Raw genomic sequence first — 18131 nt, 5'->3', positions numbered from 1 at the left:
GAATGATAACGCAAGGAAGAAGAAAATCTCAAAAGATAAAATACAGCAGTAATACTAATTTAAAAGACCATTCACCCCTTTAACGACTGACCAGTTACTTTGTTCGTGACTTTACACTTTTGTCCCACTGACTCACCTATAAATGGTCACCCTAGGAATCTGCGGACATTTCATCGAAACCCATAAAACGGCATAGAACGCGGTAGGTAGGTCTTAGGCTTTTTGCCACAATTTCTATACTTTTACTTTGAAAAGGTTCTACGTTTACGGTAAATTCTACTAAGATGGCAACTTCTATTAATATAAGGCGTATAGTAGAGGGCAAGAAAAGGCATGTATGTCTTTATGGTATAGTTGAAAATATTTCAGATTAGTTAAATAATCCACTCAAATATCGACCTTATTGTGTAATCACAAGATTTAATTTGCAATAACAAGCTTTCGTTCATCTCAAGCAATTTCAACTATGGGTGTCTTTCAGGTAGGCACGTTAGTCTTACTGGCGTTTAAGCCGTTTTCAACCGTATTTCCATGCAAATGCAGCGATTTTCGACGTAAGCGCATATTGTACGAAGGTCGTGTTTAAAAGCGTTTTAAAGCATAGTGCGTGCGTTAAATAGATTATAAAGTCGGTGGAAACGTCAAGGGCGGGACGGTTGTAAGAAAATCACAATGCGATGCCTCGGGCTTCGGTTATGGCGGGCGGTTTATTACTTGGTGATCTGGTGGGGGATAGGGCGTGAGCTTAAGCGGAAGCGGATAGCGGGTGATGCGTACAGATGGACAGTTTGAGACCATTGAATTTGTCATAGATTTGATGTACGTAATATTTTGTTTTAACGGAATCTCAAAGTTTTAAAGATTGAGCTTGAAATAGCTTGCACACTTAGGTTCTTGTTACTTGTAAGTACACTTTGAAATAACTAAGCAGCCTCCTACCTTTCTTAGTAGCAACCACTACGAAGCTGGAGATCCCGGGTTTTGCTTCTACATTTGCTTCTAAGTTATGAATGTTTTTGATTGTTATAAGTATTTATATGTATTTAAAGAGCATACTTGGGGGTTGAATGGGTAGCTTTTAAATGTGTCAATGTCAAAGCTAGTGGTAGCCGTATAGGTTACAACCAAAATTCACTAATTGCAAAAAAAAAATCAACCTCGTTTTATTGCTAGTACGATAATGTTCCTGAACTTGTAGTAGGTAGTGATTAGTTGTCATCTGACGATATATCTGTAGGTATATCATTTACAGCTTCAAAAAGTGTGACACGTAACCCATAGCTCACTAATTGCAAAAAAAAACTACCAAAAAAACTTGTTTTATTACTAGTACAATTCACTGTCTCTGAATTTGTAGTAGTAATTAGTGAGTTTTGGTTGTAATATGACAATATACTTTTAGGCCTTCATCCTCAAATTTGAAACTTAACCCATAGTTCACTAATTGCAAAACGACTACCAAAACTCACTAGGTAATTGCAAAAAAAAAAACACAGTAATCAACCTTGTTTTATCACTAGTACAATTCACTATGGCTTCTTAATCTGAACTTGTAGTAGTAATTAGTGAGTTTTGATTGCCACTTTACGATATATTTGTACGTATATCACAAATCAGCTTCAAAAAGTTTGAGACTTGACCCACACGTCAAACATATAAAATGTTCGTTTCCGCCAGCATACGCGTAAGACCGAATAAAGGTTTATGCATTTCGGCAGTCCACAGTTCCGAGAAACAAAAAATACCATAGACAAAGTAAAATCGTTAAGCACTACACTTTCTTCAAGCCATAAACACACTTATATTCAACGCTCTAAAGTTTATTTTTAGATAAAGAAAATAGTTACGACCCAACATGTAATTTCAGATTGTACCTTGAATGTTTCTAGCAAATTTTATCTGTGACATAAAATCATCTGTCCTTTTCCTTGGTATGTGAAATGAGTGGAACAGCAATTTTACAGTCGGTAAAAGATAGTTTGCTTCTGTTTATAGCGGACTAAAACTACTAGAAAATGTAAAATGGAAGCTTGAAATTGTTTTGTGTTGCAACTGATTTAGTTAAATGATTTTGAGCATCATGGGAAAAGTTGTAAAAGAATTTTAATGTAAAGTTAGTAAGTATGGAAGGTAGAGGCAAGGAACAGAATCTCCATAGGCAGAACTGTTGCAAAAGTGTCCAGCTGTCAGCCATAAATAATAGTTCCAAATCTCTCCAGAGTAGCGCTAGAGTAGCTAAGAACCTAGGCGTTATTGACGGAGTGAAGTGCGCTGTCTATGATTAGATTTTTTTCTCAAGTATTCTAGGTATTGAAGCGCCACCTATTTATGGTTTTTTGTCGGACACTTTTTGGTATATGGAGATTCTATTCCTGAACTCTACCTTCCATATTAGTAAAGTACGTAAGGGTTTTCGAAACGTTTTTTGTTCGCACAGACTAGATTAATTCAGTTACAAAAAGTGGCTGTGACAGAATCGGACAGACAGACGGACATGACGAATCTATACGGGTTCCGTTTTTTGCCATTTGGCTACGGAACCCTAAAAATGATAGGAAGAAACTATTTTAATACCAGTAGTATTAAGCCTTTTTTATTACAAAAACCCGTTTAACAGCTAGAGATTTAGTTTAAAATCAATAAAAGCGCAACAAACCGCTATATCACACAAAAAACGACAAAAATGACGCACACGGAATCGAAATGCAATAAAAAATGGTTAAAAAGAGATGCCCTTACATGGCCCGCTCTAGTTCGAGAGGGACGGTGGATGTTCGAATTTAGAATGCAGCGCGTGCGCGGAGCATCCGTTGCGGCGAAAAACCACGGCGACGCCACCTCGCGGTCGGCCAGGGACTTACAATAGATGTTATTGGACAAAGGTAGACATTAAATTCCGTACTATTTTTGCAAGCTTTATTTAATAATTATTATAGAAAGAAAGGATCAAATCTTGCATGCTAACTAAGATCTGACCTAAAACTTCACTTGAGTACCTACATAATATATATTTTATATACCACATCTGAGGCAAACAAGCATACCTGCTATGTAATTTGGGTGACAATGCAATATTATGTTAGAATTGTATTGATGTCGACTGTTGAAAGAAAAGTACATCGGTGATAAAAGCTTGTATCAAAAATGAAGTTTTTGACAAAAAAACTCCTTTTAAGTCAGTCTATACCACAGAGAATTGAGTATAGAGGTGTGTTGTCAAGGTAAATTATGTAGTAAACTAAATTTACTGCCATCTTTCGACACAGGACTAAAACAGTATATATTGACCCATGTCTTTTCACTGATATGTGTTAAATATGAAACAGTGTCGCCATCTACTCGAGTATAGGCCAAAGGTAATTTATGCGCCAATAGATGTGAGCATAATTTTTATTGATTTTTCGAGGCACGTTTTTTTCTCACGGCCCGATTCGAAGAGTGATTAAGACACGTTTAAGATCTTGGAAAGATCTTTAAAAGATCGATAACTAAACGACATGTCAAAATTGACGTTTGTTTTGATTGCGCTGTGATCCCAATAACATCTATCTATGATATTACTAACGTCAAAGTGACATTGGTTGCCCGAATCGAACTGCTACTGACAATTATACGATATACAAACGATATCTAAATAAGAACTTATCTAAACCAGAACTTATCGTTATCGTATCTCATTCTTCGAATCAGGCCGTAAGACTTTATTTATCTTATACGGAGTTATGTATATCTTAGAATATTACGCACTACGGTTTGTCAAAAGTCTTTACTAAAACGTTTGAATACTATGGCCCTAAGTATTAAGGTTGACAAACGTTAGACCGAGCCGGGGCCGGGCCAGAGCTTCCAGCACTTCGTTTTCTATGGAAGGCATGTGATTACCGATAATCTGTCATAGAAAAGTAAGGGCCGGAAGGTCCGGTCCGGACCAGGCCAGGTCTAACGCGAGTCATTTACGGTGTTTTATTATGTCGAACGTTCTATCACTTCCTAATACTTTTTGAAAGTCAATTATATTACCTATGTCACTCGGGCGACAAAAATACTAATAATAACTCATTATCACAAATTTATTAAAATTCACTCAGTAGGTTTGATTCCATGATAGAGACACGAAACGGTTTTTAGGGTTCAGTACCCAAAGAGTAAAACGGGACCCTATTACTAAGACACGGCTGTCCGTCCAGCTGTCTGTCACCAGGCTGTATCTCATCAACCGAGATAGACAATTGAAATTTTCACAGATGATGTATATATGTGTATATGTGCCACTATAACAACAAATACTAGCAAGTACGGAACCCTCGGTGAGCGAGTCCGACTCGCACTTCTCGGTTTTCGGTCGGTTTTGTTTTGTTGTTTCCGTTATTCCTCTTAAATAAGACACGAAAACATTTACCTCATCCCTGATCTTTGGATCATCATTGAGATGCCACAAGATTGTTATTTGAATATCACAAGCTGTCATGAATATTACAGGTTTACGCCTAGCTCAGACTCCAGTCTCTCACAAAGGGTATAAATCGATTTTGCCTTTCTCTATATAATAGTAATTGTTAAATGTATCCTTTGTGAGGTGAAAAAAAAAAAGTTGTGGCTTTCGGAATATATCTCGAACCTATTATACTTTGGCGCGTCCCTAGAAAAAGGCGCAAAATTAAAGTTTTCTGGGAGTGCCGTGTTTTTCTACTGACGGAAATGGCGTGTCAAACCGTAAAATGATATATGTTATAACAGTGATCTATATTGAACGACAAAAATTATCAATTTGTAACATATTTCAATATTTTGAATAAAATTCTAAATTATTTCTCTCTGTTATAGTTTTAAACAATTTGAACAAAAACGTTAAATCACTATTTGTACACCAAAACTCTGTTAATATGAACGCATCATTAATCATTATTTAATTAATGATAAAGATTGCGATCTAATTAATGATATGATGAACGAGAACCGGGACCACCGCGTGTCATAATATCGAGTTCCACTTTGCACCCGTATTTACTAAAATACATGAGATTGTCCATATTTCCATTTATTTTCTTGTATTAAGCCGACGCATTGTAAATTTTGGCGTCAGGTATTTTGATTTATCTCAGAAATTACAAAACTCGTGAAAGTATTGTTTGGTGAACGGGTTATTCATGGCAGCGACTTCATTTCTGTAGTAGAAAATCGTATCAAATATTCCTCATTTTAAACAAATATTTTCATTGTACAGCCAAATGGGACCGATTCAAGCCTCTAAATTCTACCAGGTTACTTAAGGAAACAACTTAAAATTTGCATCTGATTACATGTGGATAAAATGCAACTATCTCAATTATAACTTTAGTATCAACCCCTAAAGTGAGAAATCGGCAGTTTTTATCCCCATTGATAACAAGATCAAAAAGTACCTAACCTTTTCTGGTTAAACGACCGAATCCGGCGGGTCCCAGCGGAACGGATCTTTTATTATGATCGATTGGGTCATTAATGTTATCATTAGACTCTTCGTTTTGGGGGCTCCTGGATTCGATGCTAACGACCGTCTATTTAGATCGGTGGTTGAGGTTTTGATGATAACTTTAGCCTAGTGTACCAAGTATTATGTCAAGGTATTAAATATCGACACGGACAGGGCCAAAAATATGTATACACGACCTTATTGCCCATATATTAAGGTAGAGAGCTTAAAAAAAGGCAAACACATGTAATAAGGATAATATGATTTTTGAGGTTGGTTGCCTTTTTAAGGGTTCCGTACCTTGAAAGGAAAAAACGGAACCCTTATAGGATCACTTTGTTGTCCGTCCGTCTGTCTGTTAAGACCCTTTTTCTCAGGAACGCGTGGATATCTCCACGCTCATATCAAGCTGGAATTTATATCAAATACTCAGGTGTACTGTACCTTGGAGCTGTGAATAAATCAAACTTCTAAGCCAACGCAATCAAAAGATACAATACAGCCGTTTATACCGCAAATTTCTGCAAACTTTCTATAATCTAAACCTACAGGGTACTTCCCGTGAACTCAGAATCTTGAAATTTGGTACGAAGCAACGTATAGCACAGATGAAGGAAAAATTGAGAAAACCGTAAATTTTTGTACGGAACCCTCGGTGCGCGAGTCCGACTCGCAGTTGGCCGGTTTTTTTTAAGTTTTATTTCACGTTCTTACCAAGTGCAGATATCTTTACAAATCTATTACACTATAACTCCCAGGTATTCGTAGAAAACTACCCAAACTGTCAGAATGTTTGTTATCGCTAAATAAATTGATGCCATTAACTATACAACGATGGGGGACTCGAGACGACTTTGGTAAATGACAGGTATCAATCAAATCTTTCTATCAAGTTGAGTTGCGGAATGGTGTAAAAAATGGGAGAGCAAATCAGAGAGCCTATCCCGAATATCAACATTCGAAATATCGGTCCTCAACAAGTGCCTCTAGTAAAAGGAAGCCAAAAACAAAGTGTGCATATGCTAGAAGACAGTATGTCGCTCTATCTGCAAAATTTTATAATCTTATAGATAATGTCATTGATTTATATACATCTATGTACCTACAAAGAATGTAAAAATAAAATATTGAATGGCTAAAACCTAGAAAATACACAGAAATATAAGATATATTAGAACAATCACATAACATTTCTCCAATTCTCTTCTATGCTCAGATTCCACCCAATTTAACCATACCGGTTATGATAACATACACTTGACACATGCACACACACACACACACACGCGCACGCACGCACGCCCGCACGCACGCACGCACGCACGCACGCACGCACGCACGCACGCACGCACGCATCCGTTGTGTTGTTATTGTCATCAGCAAACCAGTAAGGAAGAGCGGTGTCTCTTGACATAAGTATCTTGTATACTTAAAAATAATTGCCAACCTGCATATTGTTAAGATATGAAGTTACTGAATTAATTATTTTTATTGATTTATTTATCGGTCGCTCGATTATGCAAGAGCAATAGATAGGCAGGAAACTACGAGTAAATTCTATTTTCCATGTTCGCAGCAGGCTGTCAGGCTGTTCCCAGTTCCATCGCCGATCAACTATACTTGCCACAAACCAAACTAACGACCGAGGGCATATCACAATCTCTCTCACTCTTGCCATAATGCCCTTGGCAATGACAATATTTAAAATAAATTTTGGTTATGAGAAAGGTGATGGCTGCTTCCCCATACAAACATTGTCTCCATTTTCCTGTGTAGATATTGACATTATGGAAAATAATTTTTGATGCTCCTAGCTCTAGGTAACAATTAAAAATTCTAAAAAAATCTGTGGTTGATGGGAGTTTTTCAGAAAATAGTGCACCCAATTACCGTGAGTGGTTAAGAAAAGTTAATCACTGTTAGTTTAGTAATAATAATTTAAGCATTTTTCAATAAGAGCTTTGGTGTTCATTTCATAAACAATAATCGATTATTACAATGTAAAAAAGGCAAAAATTAGATTCCCATCAAGATTTCATGGTTAATTGTCGTCATGAAATTGACAGCGATTAACGTGTAACTACTCAAGATATACATCCTAGTGTGTCAAAATATTTTCAATATATACTTTATTTATTTATTTTATATACTTATTACTTACGGCCCGATTCGAAGAATGATTAAGACAAGTTAAAGATCTTGGAAAGATCTTTAAAATATCGATAACTAAACAACATGTCAAAGTTGACTTTTATATCGATTCCGCTGTGATCCCAATAAGATCTATCTACGATATTTCTAACGTCAAAGTGACATTGGTTGGCCGAATCGAGCTGCTTCTGTCAATTATACGACATACAAACGATATCTAAATGAGAACTTATCTAAACCAGAACTTATCTTTATCGTATCTCATTCTTCGAATCGGGCCGTTACTTTAATAGGTACGTTTGTATGAAAAGGCGATTTCACGCGGACTTCCACTTTCGTCTTAAACTTGTAAATCAAGTCCCATTTCCCACGAGACCCCCTTTAATCTGTTAAATTATAAAGCCAATAAATCATTAATTATATTTGATAAGGCTCAAGCCGATAACCGAACATTAATGGGACATCGGGTGCGCGACAGGAAGCCGGCCCGTCATTTGTCAGAATGACGCTTGACATCAGTCAACGGCGTACCTGACTTTTTGTCAGGCGCATACGCAAAAACGTCGGTGAACGAGTCGGTGATTGGCTGTTTGTGTTTTACACGTTTAACGGCTCGATTCGAAGAATGAGATACGATAACGATAAGTTCTCATTTAGATATCGTTTGTATGTCGTATAATTGACAGAAGTAGCTCGATTTGGGCAATCAATGTCACTTTAACATTAGAAATATCGTAGATAGATCTTACTGGGATCACAGCGGAATCGAAATAAACGTCAATTTTGACATGTCGTTTAATTATCGATCTTTTAAAGATCTTTCCAAGATCTTAAACGTGTCTTAATCATTTTCCGAATCGAGCCGTACGAACAGGTAGATCGTGTAATTCACGACGACGCGTGCCTGGACTCGTAATGACATGTTAGTAAAGGTTAGATTTGATAAATCTGGGCGTCATCGTGGATGACACGAACTATACTTACTATAGTTAGGGAACTAGGTCTCATTAAATTTTGTCTTTTTAGGGTTCCGTACCCAAAGGGCCAAACGGGCCCCTTTTACTGAGACTCCGCTGTCCGTCCGTCCGTTCGTCCGTCCGTCAGTCACCAGGCTGTATCTCATGAACCGTGATAGTTAGCCAGTTGAAATTTCTACAGATTATGTATTTCTGTTGCTGCTATAACAACAAATACTAAAAACAGAATAAAATAAATATTTCTTTTCAATCTCGAGGTTCTCATCCAATCACCGAAGTTAAGCAACGTCGGGCGCGGTCAGTACTTGGATGGGTGACCGTTTTTATAGATAATGGTACGGAACTCTTCCACTGCGAGTCCGACTCGCACTTGGCCGGTTTTTTTTATGTTTGAAACTCGGTCGCCAGGAGGCGACATTAAGTGTTTCGATACCCTGAAAATCATTGACTCCATAAGCTTACTTTATGGTGCTAGAGGTTATCACCTACTTAAGGATATCTCCTTACAAAAAAAATGGGCCTGTTATAATCTGCCTTTGACTCTGCCTCTCAAATACTTTATCTCTGGTAAAGTATTTGAGACTCAATTTTAGCGTTAAATAAATATATAATGAAGTAATAGGGAAACTTGACATTTCCGTATTAGCATCTAAAAATGTAGGTAGAGTCTCGGAAAGCAATAAGCAAAGTATGTAACTTTGAACAGTTTGAGAGCGTCCGCTAGTTGGCGCTGGCGCACGCACGCGGGTGCCATTATAGGTAATATCCGCAGCACGCGTCCGCGCCAGTTAGCAACGCTCATACTCATACTATTTTTCGTTAACCCGCTGACCCGCTCCGTGCAACCGCGCCATCTTTTATAAAACAAATAAAAATCAGAATATATCAAATAAAGGTTGATAAAAGTGTCAATCTATACTCGTAACTCGATAAAAATATTCACACAAATTCTACATACTTTTTGCCATATAATTCATAGTTTTTATCTAACAAAATCGCTGAACGACGATCAATACATAAATCTATTAATAAACCTTCGAAATTCTTCTAACACCTCATATAACTCAACCTCTGACTTATGACCGGTGACACCATCAATTAATCGACAAATCACCGTTAAACTCATTTTTCCGCTAAACACCTGTAAGATGCTCTATCGTAGGTACAATATTAATGTAAGTAGCGAACATGTAACATAACACGCTTACGAATATTACACCATATCAAGATTACTGAGAATAATATTAGAGAAAATAAAATGGACGCCCTGTCACGGCGGAGCTAAATAATCACGATGGTGTTCTATCAAATAACTCTGAAACACAGCAATGAACGCATCATAAATAACCTTATATTCATACTAAAGAAATCTCAACTCTATACTCAAGTCACAAGACTTATAATTGAATGGAGATGGAAGTGTTAGTTGTATAGAGAAATTATCGAAAATCATGGGCAATCTTTTAGGATATTTATCAAGAGGACACTGCTGGCTACTGACAAAACAAACAATTTACATTTGGAGACGCGATGCGTTTGGTATGTTATCGATTTGAAGAGACAGTTTTATCGGATGCCGAGTATTATTTTTAAGTACGATATGTGATTAGTTCTGTAGTGTAGGTCATTTGACGGTATATTGTGTTGACGTGTCCGGTCAATAGAAATTATTCATTTAAGTGTTAGAAACTTTCAAACTTAAAGTTCTCTTTTATATTTCTATGATAAAGGTACCTAAATAACACACATCTATCTTATTCTCGTCATATCAAGACAAATAGTATTCATATTTGAGTAGGTAGTAGTAATATTAATCATAGATTTTTATGTAGAAACAGAGTACATTTTAAATCTCGTCAGACATTTTGTATATTTGGCTGAGAAAATACCTCACTAACCCTAAATCTCTTATTTCCAGGTAAAAAATGGCGCTCCCTGACTCCGCAAGACCGACGACCGTTTGTAGAAGAGGCCGAGAGGCTCCGAGTCATCCACATGACGGAGCACCCCAACTACAAGTACCGGCCGCGGCGGCGGAAGCAGAACAAGACGCGGCCTAACCAGCCCGCGCCTCCCGCTAGCGCGCCCCCCACCTCCGCCGCCCTCGGCTCCCCCTATGCCACTACGACCGATTCGCCCGACGCACGGTTCTCCCACAACCCAGGCGCCGGCTTCTCGCCTTACAGAACCTCTCCCCTCGCATCGGATTACCAGTCCAACCAGTTCAACGGCCACGTCCAAACTCCCGAGTCTTCCCCGGCAAGGTCACCGGAACCCCAAGGACGGAGGAGCGCGCCGGCCGAAGCCCCGCTCCCTACTCCTGACGCGTCACCAGTAGAAAACGAGAAAGAGAACTTCCAGTACGAGGAGCGGCGAAGAGCCATCAACGCTTCCTCCATGTCCGATTCCTACTCCCCTTACAAGACATACAGGACGCCTGGCTCGTTCTCCCCGGCTCCTGTCGCCGCTATGGGCATGGCTAATGGCATGTACGTCATGTGCACGCAAAGGACTTTAGCGGAGCAGCCGCCTCTCGTCACCGGAACGTTCTTCCCTCCTGTCGCGACCTCCCAAGACCAGCAGGCGCTAGGCACGTCCACGCCCAGAGTATCGTCCGCTCCGAGCGGCCCAATGAACGCCGAATACAGCATCCAGTACCACCCGTACGAATACGAGCAGATGTACAAAACGGAGGATTCCTACGTAGCACAATCGCACTACCCTGAACAGCCTAAGACCGAGTACGATACCGGAGGCAGTTACTTCTCAGAAGAGCCGCCTGCCAATCAGGAATCGGAGCAATTCATGAGCCAGCGGCCTGAGATCAGGACCGGCTCACCAGAATCTGATGTGGATGCGAGGGAGTTCGATAAGTACTTGGACTATGCTCCTGAGCAGATGGAGCAGCACCAGTATAGATACGAGCAGCAGCAGCAGCAAGGGTACAGGGTTTCGCCGTACTGTCCGGAGCAGGCGCCAGGGCCTGAATACTGTTCTGAGAGGATGTACCCGTCTCCGTACGCTTCAGTGATCTCCGGGCCGCCGCCCGCGGCCCCGTACCCCGCGCCCGCCGCGGCGCTGGCCGAGGCTCGAACAGACGACGAGTTCAGCGTCATCTTGGCCGGGGTCCGGCAGACGTGCTACAGTAACTGATCCTCTCCAGCCTTCCTATTAGTAGCCCAAAGAGTATATTTCCACAGTTTTGTGATCGAATCAATGTTTAAATTCCTAGTAAGAATTAAATTCTGAATTATGACTCTTGCGTTAGTTTGTAATTGTAAATGCCTGAAACGTTATAAAGTTTTCGTATGACTTAAGTAGGATGTAGATTTTGTATTATATTGCCGGTTATAGGCGACCATCGTGAATTATACTGGATATTTATAAATTATAATAACTTTAGGATTTCTATTAATGTTGGACGCAGCATGTTGACCAGTGATTTAGAATTTATTTGTGCAAATATGTGAAATAGAATGTGATTCTAACTATCTATAATTCTGTTTCGTTAGAACCGAAAAGAAATTCCTGCATACCTTGCAACGCTCACGCAAAATTCTTTGCCGAGAACCGGCCACTTAGTGATTCTTTCGGAATAAATTTTAACTCATTAGGCTTATGGTCTAATACCAAGTGCATTTTCAAATATGGCCGTAGTTTGGCAAAAACTATCATGTGAAACCCCGATTTTTCTGACGACTGCACTTCGGAAATTATCTACACTTTGCATTAGTCCATTGAAGGCCACATTTAATCGTGTTCGGGGCGTCATCCTAAACCTTGTAGTGAAGGGTAGCGCGCGTCAGTTAACGTATTTGGCGGTCGAACGGTTATGCATATTTTATTTCATTCTGATTTAAATTTTGAAAGACTATATTGCAGTTTTGCAATGATTTAAAAATCGTCCCCTTTGTAATATATTGGTGCTATGTAAATGTCCATAATCAGTGGCGTAGCTAGGCGTGGGCGGATGGGGCCCTTGCCCACGGCCTCGCACTTAGGGGGGCCTCGCAAAGCCAACCTTTTTATTACCTTGGGAATGCACATTGAAAAGGGCCTCATAGGTGTGGTTTCGCTTCGCCCATGGCTAGATTAGTTCACGCTACGCCACTATCCATAATAACACTAAACATGTATTTGCACTACGAGACAGCGATTCCTATGTAAAAGATTATTTATTTTTAGCTGTCGCACTTTGTATATTTCTAGGTAAAATGAGTTTCGAAATTAATGTAACTCTCAATAGAGTTCTGCTGAAATTCTAATATAAGACGAGAAAGTATTTTTTTACTAGTTTTAAAACAATTTTTGGTGATTATATCTTTATGTTCACTTCCAAAAATAAAATAGTAGGTATTGTATAAATTAATTTTCAATATTTCAATATGCAAAAATCGAAATTACCTACATTTTTATTTTTCTTCCTTTTTTTAACACAATCAAATACATTATTAATAGGCGCATGCCACACTGCATCCGATTGGCATGTCGCTCCGATGTTTGAGGGAGATAACGCTATGCACGTATTATAGCGACGTGCGAATCGGATGCAGTGTGCCATGCGCCTTAAAGGCTCACACGAAATTTAGACCAAACTTCACGAAAATGCGGGGGTGACCCGTTAGAAATATTTATATTTAAATAATTGGGTCAAAATTATTTTCGTTGTCTTGTTTTTTGTCCCCAAGAAATGAGACGGAGAGAGAGACGGCTTTTTGTATGAGATAAAATTTTGTGTTTATTTTTTCTCATGTAAAATATACAGCTAGATAGATATACAATAGAACTCGACTTTTTTTATTTGATAGAAGACATAGATACAAGCGTGACAGAGTGGTCAGAAACAACACAACGTAAAAGAAATTTTATTGCAGGGTTTATAAAAATATATCGAATCAACATATGTTATTACCAAGATTTCTTGCTTTAAAAGTAGTAAAAAGTATTTGACTAGAATAATCAAATCAGTTCTTCCAATAATGCTACAGCCACACATTATATTATGTTTTTTTCTTGTATATTTTCATTAGGACAAATAAAAAAATAAAACAAGTATGTATTTTATATCTTATTATCTGGCACACCCACTTTGATAGTAGAGAAAGGCGGCAATTCAAAATAAATGTAGACGCGATTTAAAAAAAAAACAACAAAAAATATATATTAACATTTACACCTTTTTTTTGTTAGTAGAAAAAGGGCGCCTAGACGCGATAAAAAAAATATTATTTACACCTTTTATTTTTTTGTTAATAGAAAAAGGCGGAAAACTAAGAAAATGTAGACGCGATTAAATCTCCCATAGATAATTTGAATTTTGCGCCTTAGTTTACTGACAAAGGAGGTGTGTTTGAGTGTACCAATACGACTCTAACTCTATTGTCTGTTATAAAGCGTTTCTTAGTGATTTTCGTCATTCCACCATTTTGTAATCTACCCCGATGTACGGTGACAGACATTAATGGTTGACCCATCTACGGTTCAAGCTAATTTGGTTGTCAATGTAAACGCTATGACATCTACAATTTAACGTGAACCCTAAATGTATGGAAGGTAGAGGTAAGGAATACAATCTCCATAGGCAGAACTGTTGCAAAAGTGTCCAGCTGTCAGCTATAAATAATAGTTCCAAAACTCTCCAGAGTAGCGCTAGAGTAGCTATGAACCTAGACGTTATTGCCGGTGTCAAGTGCGCTTCTTTGATTAGTTATTTTTTTAATATTCTAGGTATTGTAGTGGCTATTTAAGGTTTTTTTGACGGACACTTTTTGATAAAACCTTCCATATCTAAGTGGCTCAACAATTAAAGTCCGTGACTGTATATTAATACTTACCGAATATCGAAATTTCACTTAGACTTTCTAGCGTTCCGTACCCAAAGGGTAAAATAGGACCCTATTACTAAGACTCCGTTGTCCGTCAGTCCGTCTGCCACCAGGCTGTATCTCATGAACCGTCATAGTTAGACTGTTGAAATTTTCATCGATGTATTTCTGTTGCCACTATAACAAAAAATACTAAAAAGTACAGAACCCTCGGTGGGTTCGACTCGCACTTGTCCGGTTTTTTTTGTTTTACTTCTTTATTCTTAAGTGTGGTTCTGTAGCATTTGCTTGTAGATACTAGTTCATAAGGCGTATTTTTATATCAATTATTTTAGTTTAATTAGTTTGAATATCTGTATAAATTGTAAGATCTAAAATATCTCATATTGTACTAAAATGTTAGAACTTGTTAGTTAATATTGTAATTTTAACAAAAAGACACTCGCACTGCGAAATTAAGTTTTTCCTATTTTTAAGAAAATTTATAAGGAGCAATAAAATTTATATTCTACAATAATATCTTGTTTATGTGTTTTTTCCCGAGTATTTGGATGAGTTAGACAGAGACAGCGTTAGGCGAGAGCGACGTGGGCCACTGCCTTCGGCCTCGCGGTCCGAGGGGCCTCGCGCCTCATATAAGTATATCTCGGATTCAACGTAAAAATGTTCGTTATTTCTTGCGCCACCAGAGGGCCTCGCTAAATGTACCTTGCCAAAATGTTGGTCTTGCCCCGGCACTGGAGTTACATACAAATAGGTAGCCACTACTTTATTATTGGTTCTTTCAATAAAAAAAATAGCAGTATCTACATACAAGGTGTAACTAAGATAGCGTTAAAGGAGATATTTAGTATCGTATTCTGATAGAAAAAAAAAATTTATACGCGAAATTCTTTTTTTCTATGGGGCAGATCGTCGACGTCTACCAACCCTCCACACAAAGCCAAAAAAAATTTTCGCGTCATAAAATTGTTTCTTCTACTTTTTTTGTTTAGGTAGTTACGAAAAGAATAAGTCGACAATTTAAAACAAATAACTATTCAATTTGCCTCTAACAGATATAAAAATAAGTATTTGCTTCCAAACACGCCAAATTCATATTGAAATAATATCTTAGTCAGTAGGTAAGTACGTACAGGTCACTGAACTATTAGTGTCCAAGGTTAACACATAAAGAACATTACACATAAATGTTGACGTACTCGAGACACATCAACATTAAATAAAAACATAATATTTAAACTTAATATATTTTAAATATTGCTTTGAGTTAACTTTTCTATTTATTTTTAATGTTCCGTTGAAGACCTTCAACTCTTGAAACCTACCTAAAACGAAACGTACCTAAGTAAGGTCACACACTAATGTTTGATCCATCTAAGGTTCAACCTAATTTGGTTGTACTAACGGTATGAACTGTCCAATGTAAAGTAGGTTTTTTAGGGTCGGCAACGCGCATATAACTCCTCGGAGCTGCAAGCGTACCTGCTGCGGAAACTGCTTACCATCAGGCGGGCCGCATGCTTGTTTGCCACTGACGTAGTATAAAAAAAGTAAACCCTAAATGGTTCAGCAATTGAAGTCCGTGACTACGAGTAGATATTGAAAAACAACTGAAACGGTAAGATATCTTCGATAAAACGGTTCCTGTATTACATTACGCGCGGGGATGAAACCGGAGTGGCATCATAACCAAGTTCAGAGAATCAACCGCTATTTTTCACGCTGTAACGCTGTTACAAGTGTGATATATTTTTTCAGTTATTGAGCCTCAAATACTTAAGAAACAATCGGCCAAGAGCATGTCAGGCCATGCTCAGTGTAGGGTTCCGTAGTTACCATTCTGTCAGAATAGGCTAAACTAGGGGCTATTAATAAGTATCATGTACATTACAAGCATAACGTGTCTGACCTTCAGCAGAAACGTCTGCGCACGATGCTATTAAGCTTAGAATAAATGTAAAAGTGGAAAATTACTGCCTTGTGTGAGACTTGAACTCATGGCCTCTGGATCGATACTCCAGCGCTCTGCCATCTGAGCCACCAAGACCTCATCCATAGCCAGCAAATGTTCCCACCATATGGGTCTAGGGTACCCTAGCGACATCTACCGTCAGAACGTTACACTTCTTAGACGGTTACTGGAGTTCCAAGTCATATTGGAAAATCACCAGTAACGATTAGAAATTTAGTATGGGTACCCATACTAAATTTAGTATGGCAGTGATTTTTCCACTTTTAAATTTATTCTTAGCCTAAGAACGAAAGTTTTACTAAGTAAGACATACATAAAATAAAAAAATAACTAAGTAAAAAATACGAAAAACATATAGAATCTTCTCGATATGCCCTTCTGGGTTTTAACATTGTCATCTCATGAATATTAAAATAAAATTAAGATTTTATCATCATTATTAATAACTAAAACGCATATTTACCTCATTATAAAATAAAAAAATAAAACATTTATTCCGCTAAACAGCTTAATTCATACAATTATGCAATAAATTGCGAATCCATACCTCACACGTACCGCGAAGTATTGACGCCCCCACGCCGGCGGACAGAAACGATTGAGAAATAATTATAGTCTCAATTCATTTATTTAGTTTAAGGCTTTTAATAACTGCAATGGTCAATGTCTACTCGAGATAGACGTAACTTGAGGTTAGTGTGGAAATTGAAACCAATCGATTACCTATTCGAAACAGAGATAGTGCTAGTCATTTTGCCGATTTGTGATAATAAACTAGAGTCAAAGATTCAAATTCAGATTTTTAATTTATAAACATACATTAATAAACACACGTCAATATCATATTACTAAAAAGCAAGTTTATATTTTTTTTTTATACTACGTCGGTGGCAAACAAGCATACGGCCTGCCTGATGGTAAGCAGTCTCCGTAGCCTATGTACACCTGCAACTCCAGAGGAGTTACATGCGCGTTGCCGACCCTAACCCCACCCCCCTCGTTGAGCTCTGGCAACCTTACTCACCGGTACACAAAATCAGTAGGAAAAAAATATGGTACCTAATTTGTAAGTGGGTTTAACGTATCCTTTGCAGAAACTCATTAATAATAGCATGCTAATCAATTGTTTATTTTTCTTGTATATTTTTACGGAGGTGTGCCAATAAAAAGTATTCTATCTATCTATCTAATTCGATGAGTATGTTTTTTAGTTTTTTGGAAAATATGTTATCGCCAGGAGAATTTTTAATGTCCATAGGAACACAGTTATATAGGTTAAGTCCGACAACCTCGAGCATCGCGCGGGCCTTCGCCATTCTTCGGAGGGGTGGTAAGATGTTGTCTGCGTTATAGCCTTTTATTCTTGTCATCGTAAGTTATGTAATTGTGTAGGTTAGACCGAACATGCAGTTAAGATGGACACAGGGCAAAGTCAGAATTTGATGTTTCCTAAATAGGTCCTGAGTAACGGGGCCCACTGAAAACCAGGTCGCTGGACGATATCGGCCTGTTCGCGATTGTCAGCTTTTGCGAATAACTCACAGGCTGATCCTATCGTTTTATATTTATATTTTCTGCGCGTATAGCGTATTTTTCTGCGGTCGTTTCCGGGATCGAGCTTACACGCGCGTTTCATTTCCCTACATTTAGTTTTTACTGGTTTAAACGCACGTAAATTTTCCCTACATTTGGTCTATATGAGCTTATACGTACGTACTCGTAGGCTCATATACAACTCTAGTTTGAAACCG

General features: G+C 38.2%; 1 protein-coding gene across 1 annotated transcript in view; it reads left to right on the top strand.

Moving 5' to 3' along the window:
• Nucleotides 1-13439, top strand: part of LOC133530152 (transcription factor Sox-17-alpha-A) — a 210597-nt gene extending 197158 nt beyond the window's left edge. Inside the window, exon 4 of the mRNA XM_061868010.1 lies at nucleotides 10499-13439. Within this exon, the coding sequence (XP_061723994.1) occupies nucleotides 10499-11733 (1235 nt within the window). The 3' untranslated portion in view covers nucleotides 11734-13439. The remainder of the gene's footprint in view (nucleotides 1-10498) is intronic.
• Nucleotides 13440-18131: the final 4692 nt, after the last annotated feature.

The sequence above is a fragment of the Cydia pomonella genome, chromosome 22 (assembly GCF_033807575.1).
Source record: "Cydia pomonella isolate Wapato2018A chromosome 22, ilCydPomo1, whole genome shotgun sequence".
NCBI lineage: Eukaryota > Metazoa > Arthropoda > Insecta > Lepidoptera > Tortricidae > Cydia > Cydia pomonella.
Note: the sequence above shows the minus strand (reverse complement) of the source record. Positions and strands in the feature narration are given on the sequence as shown.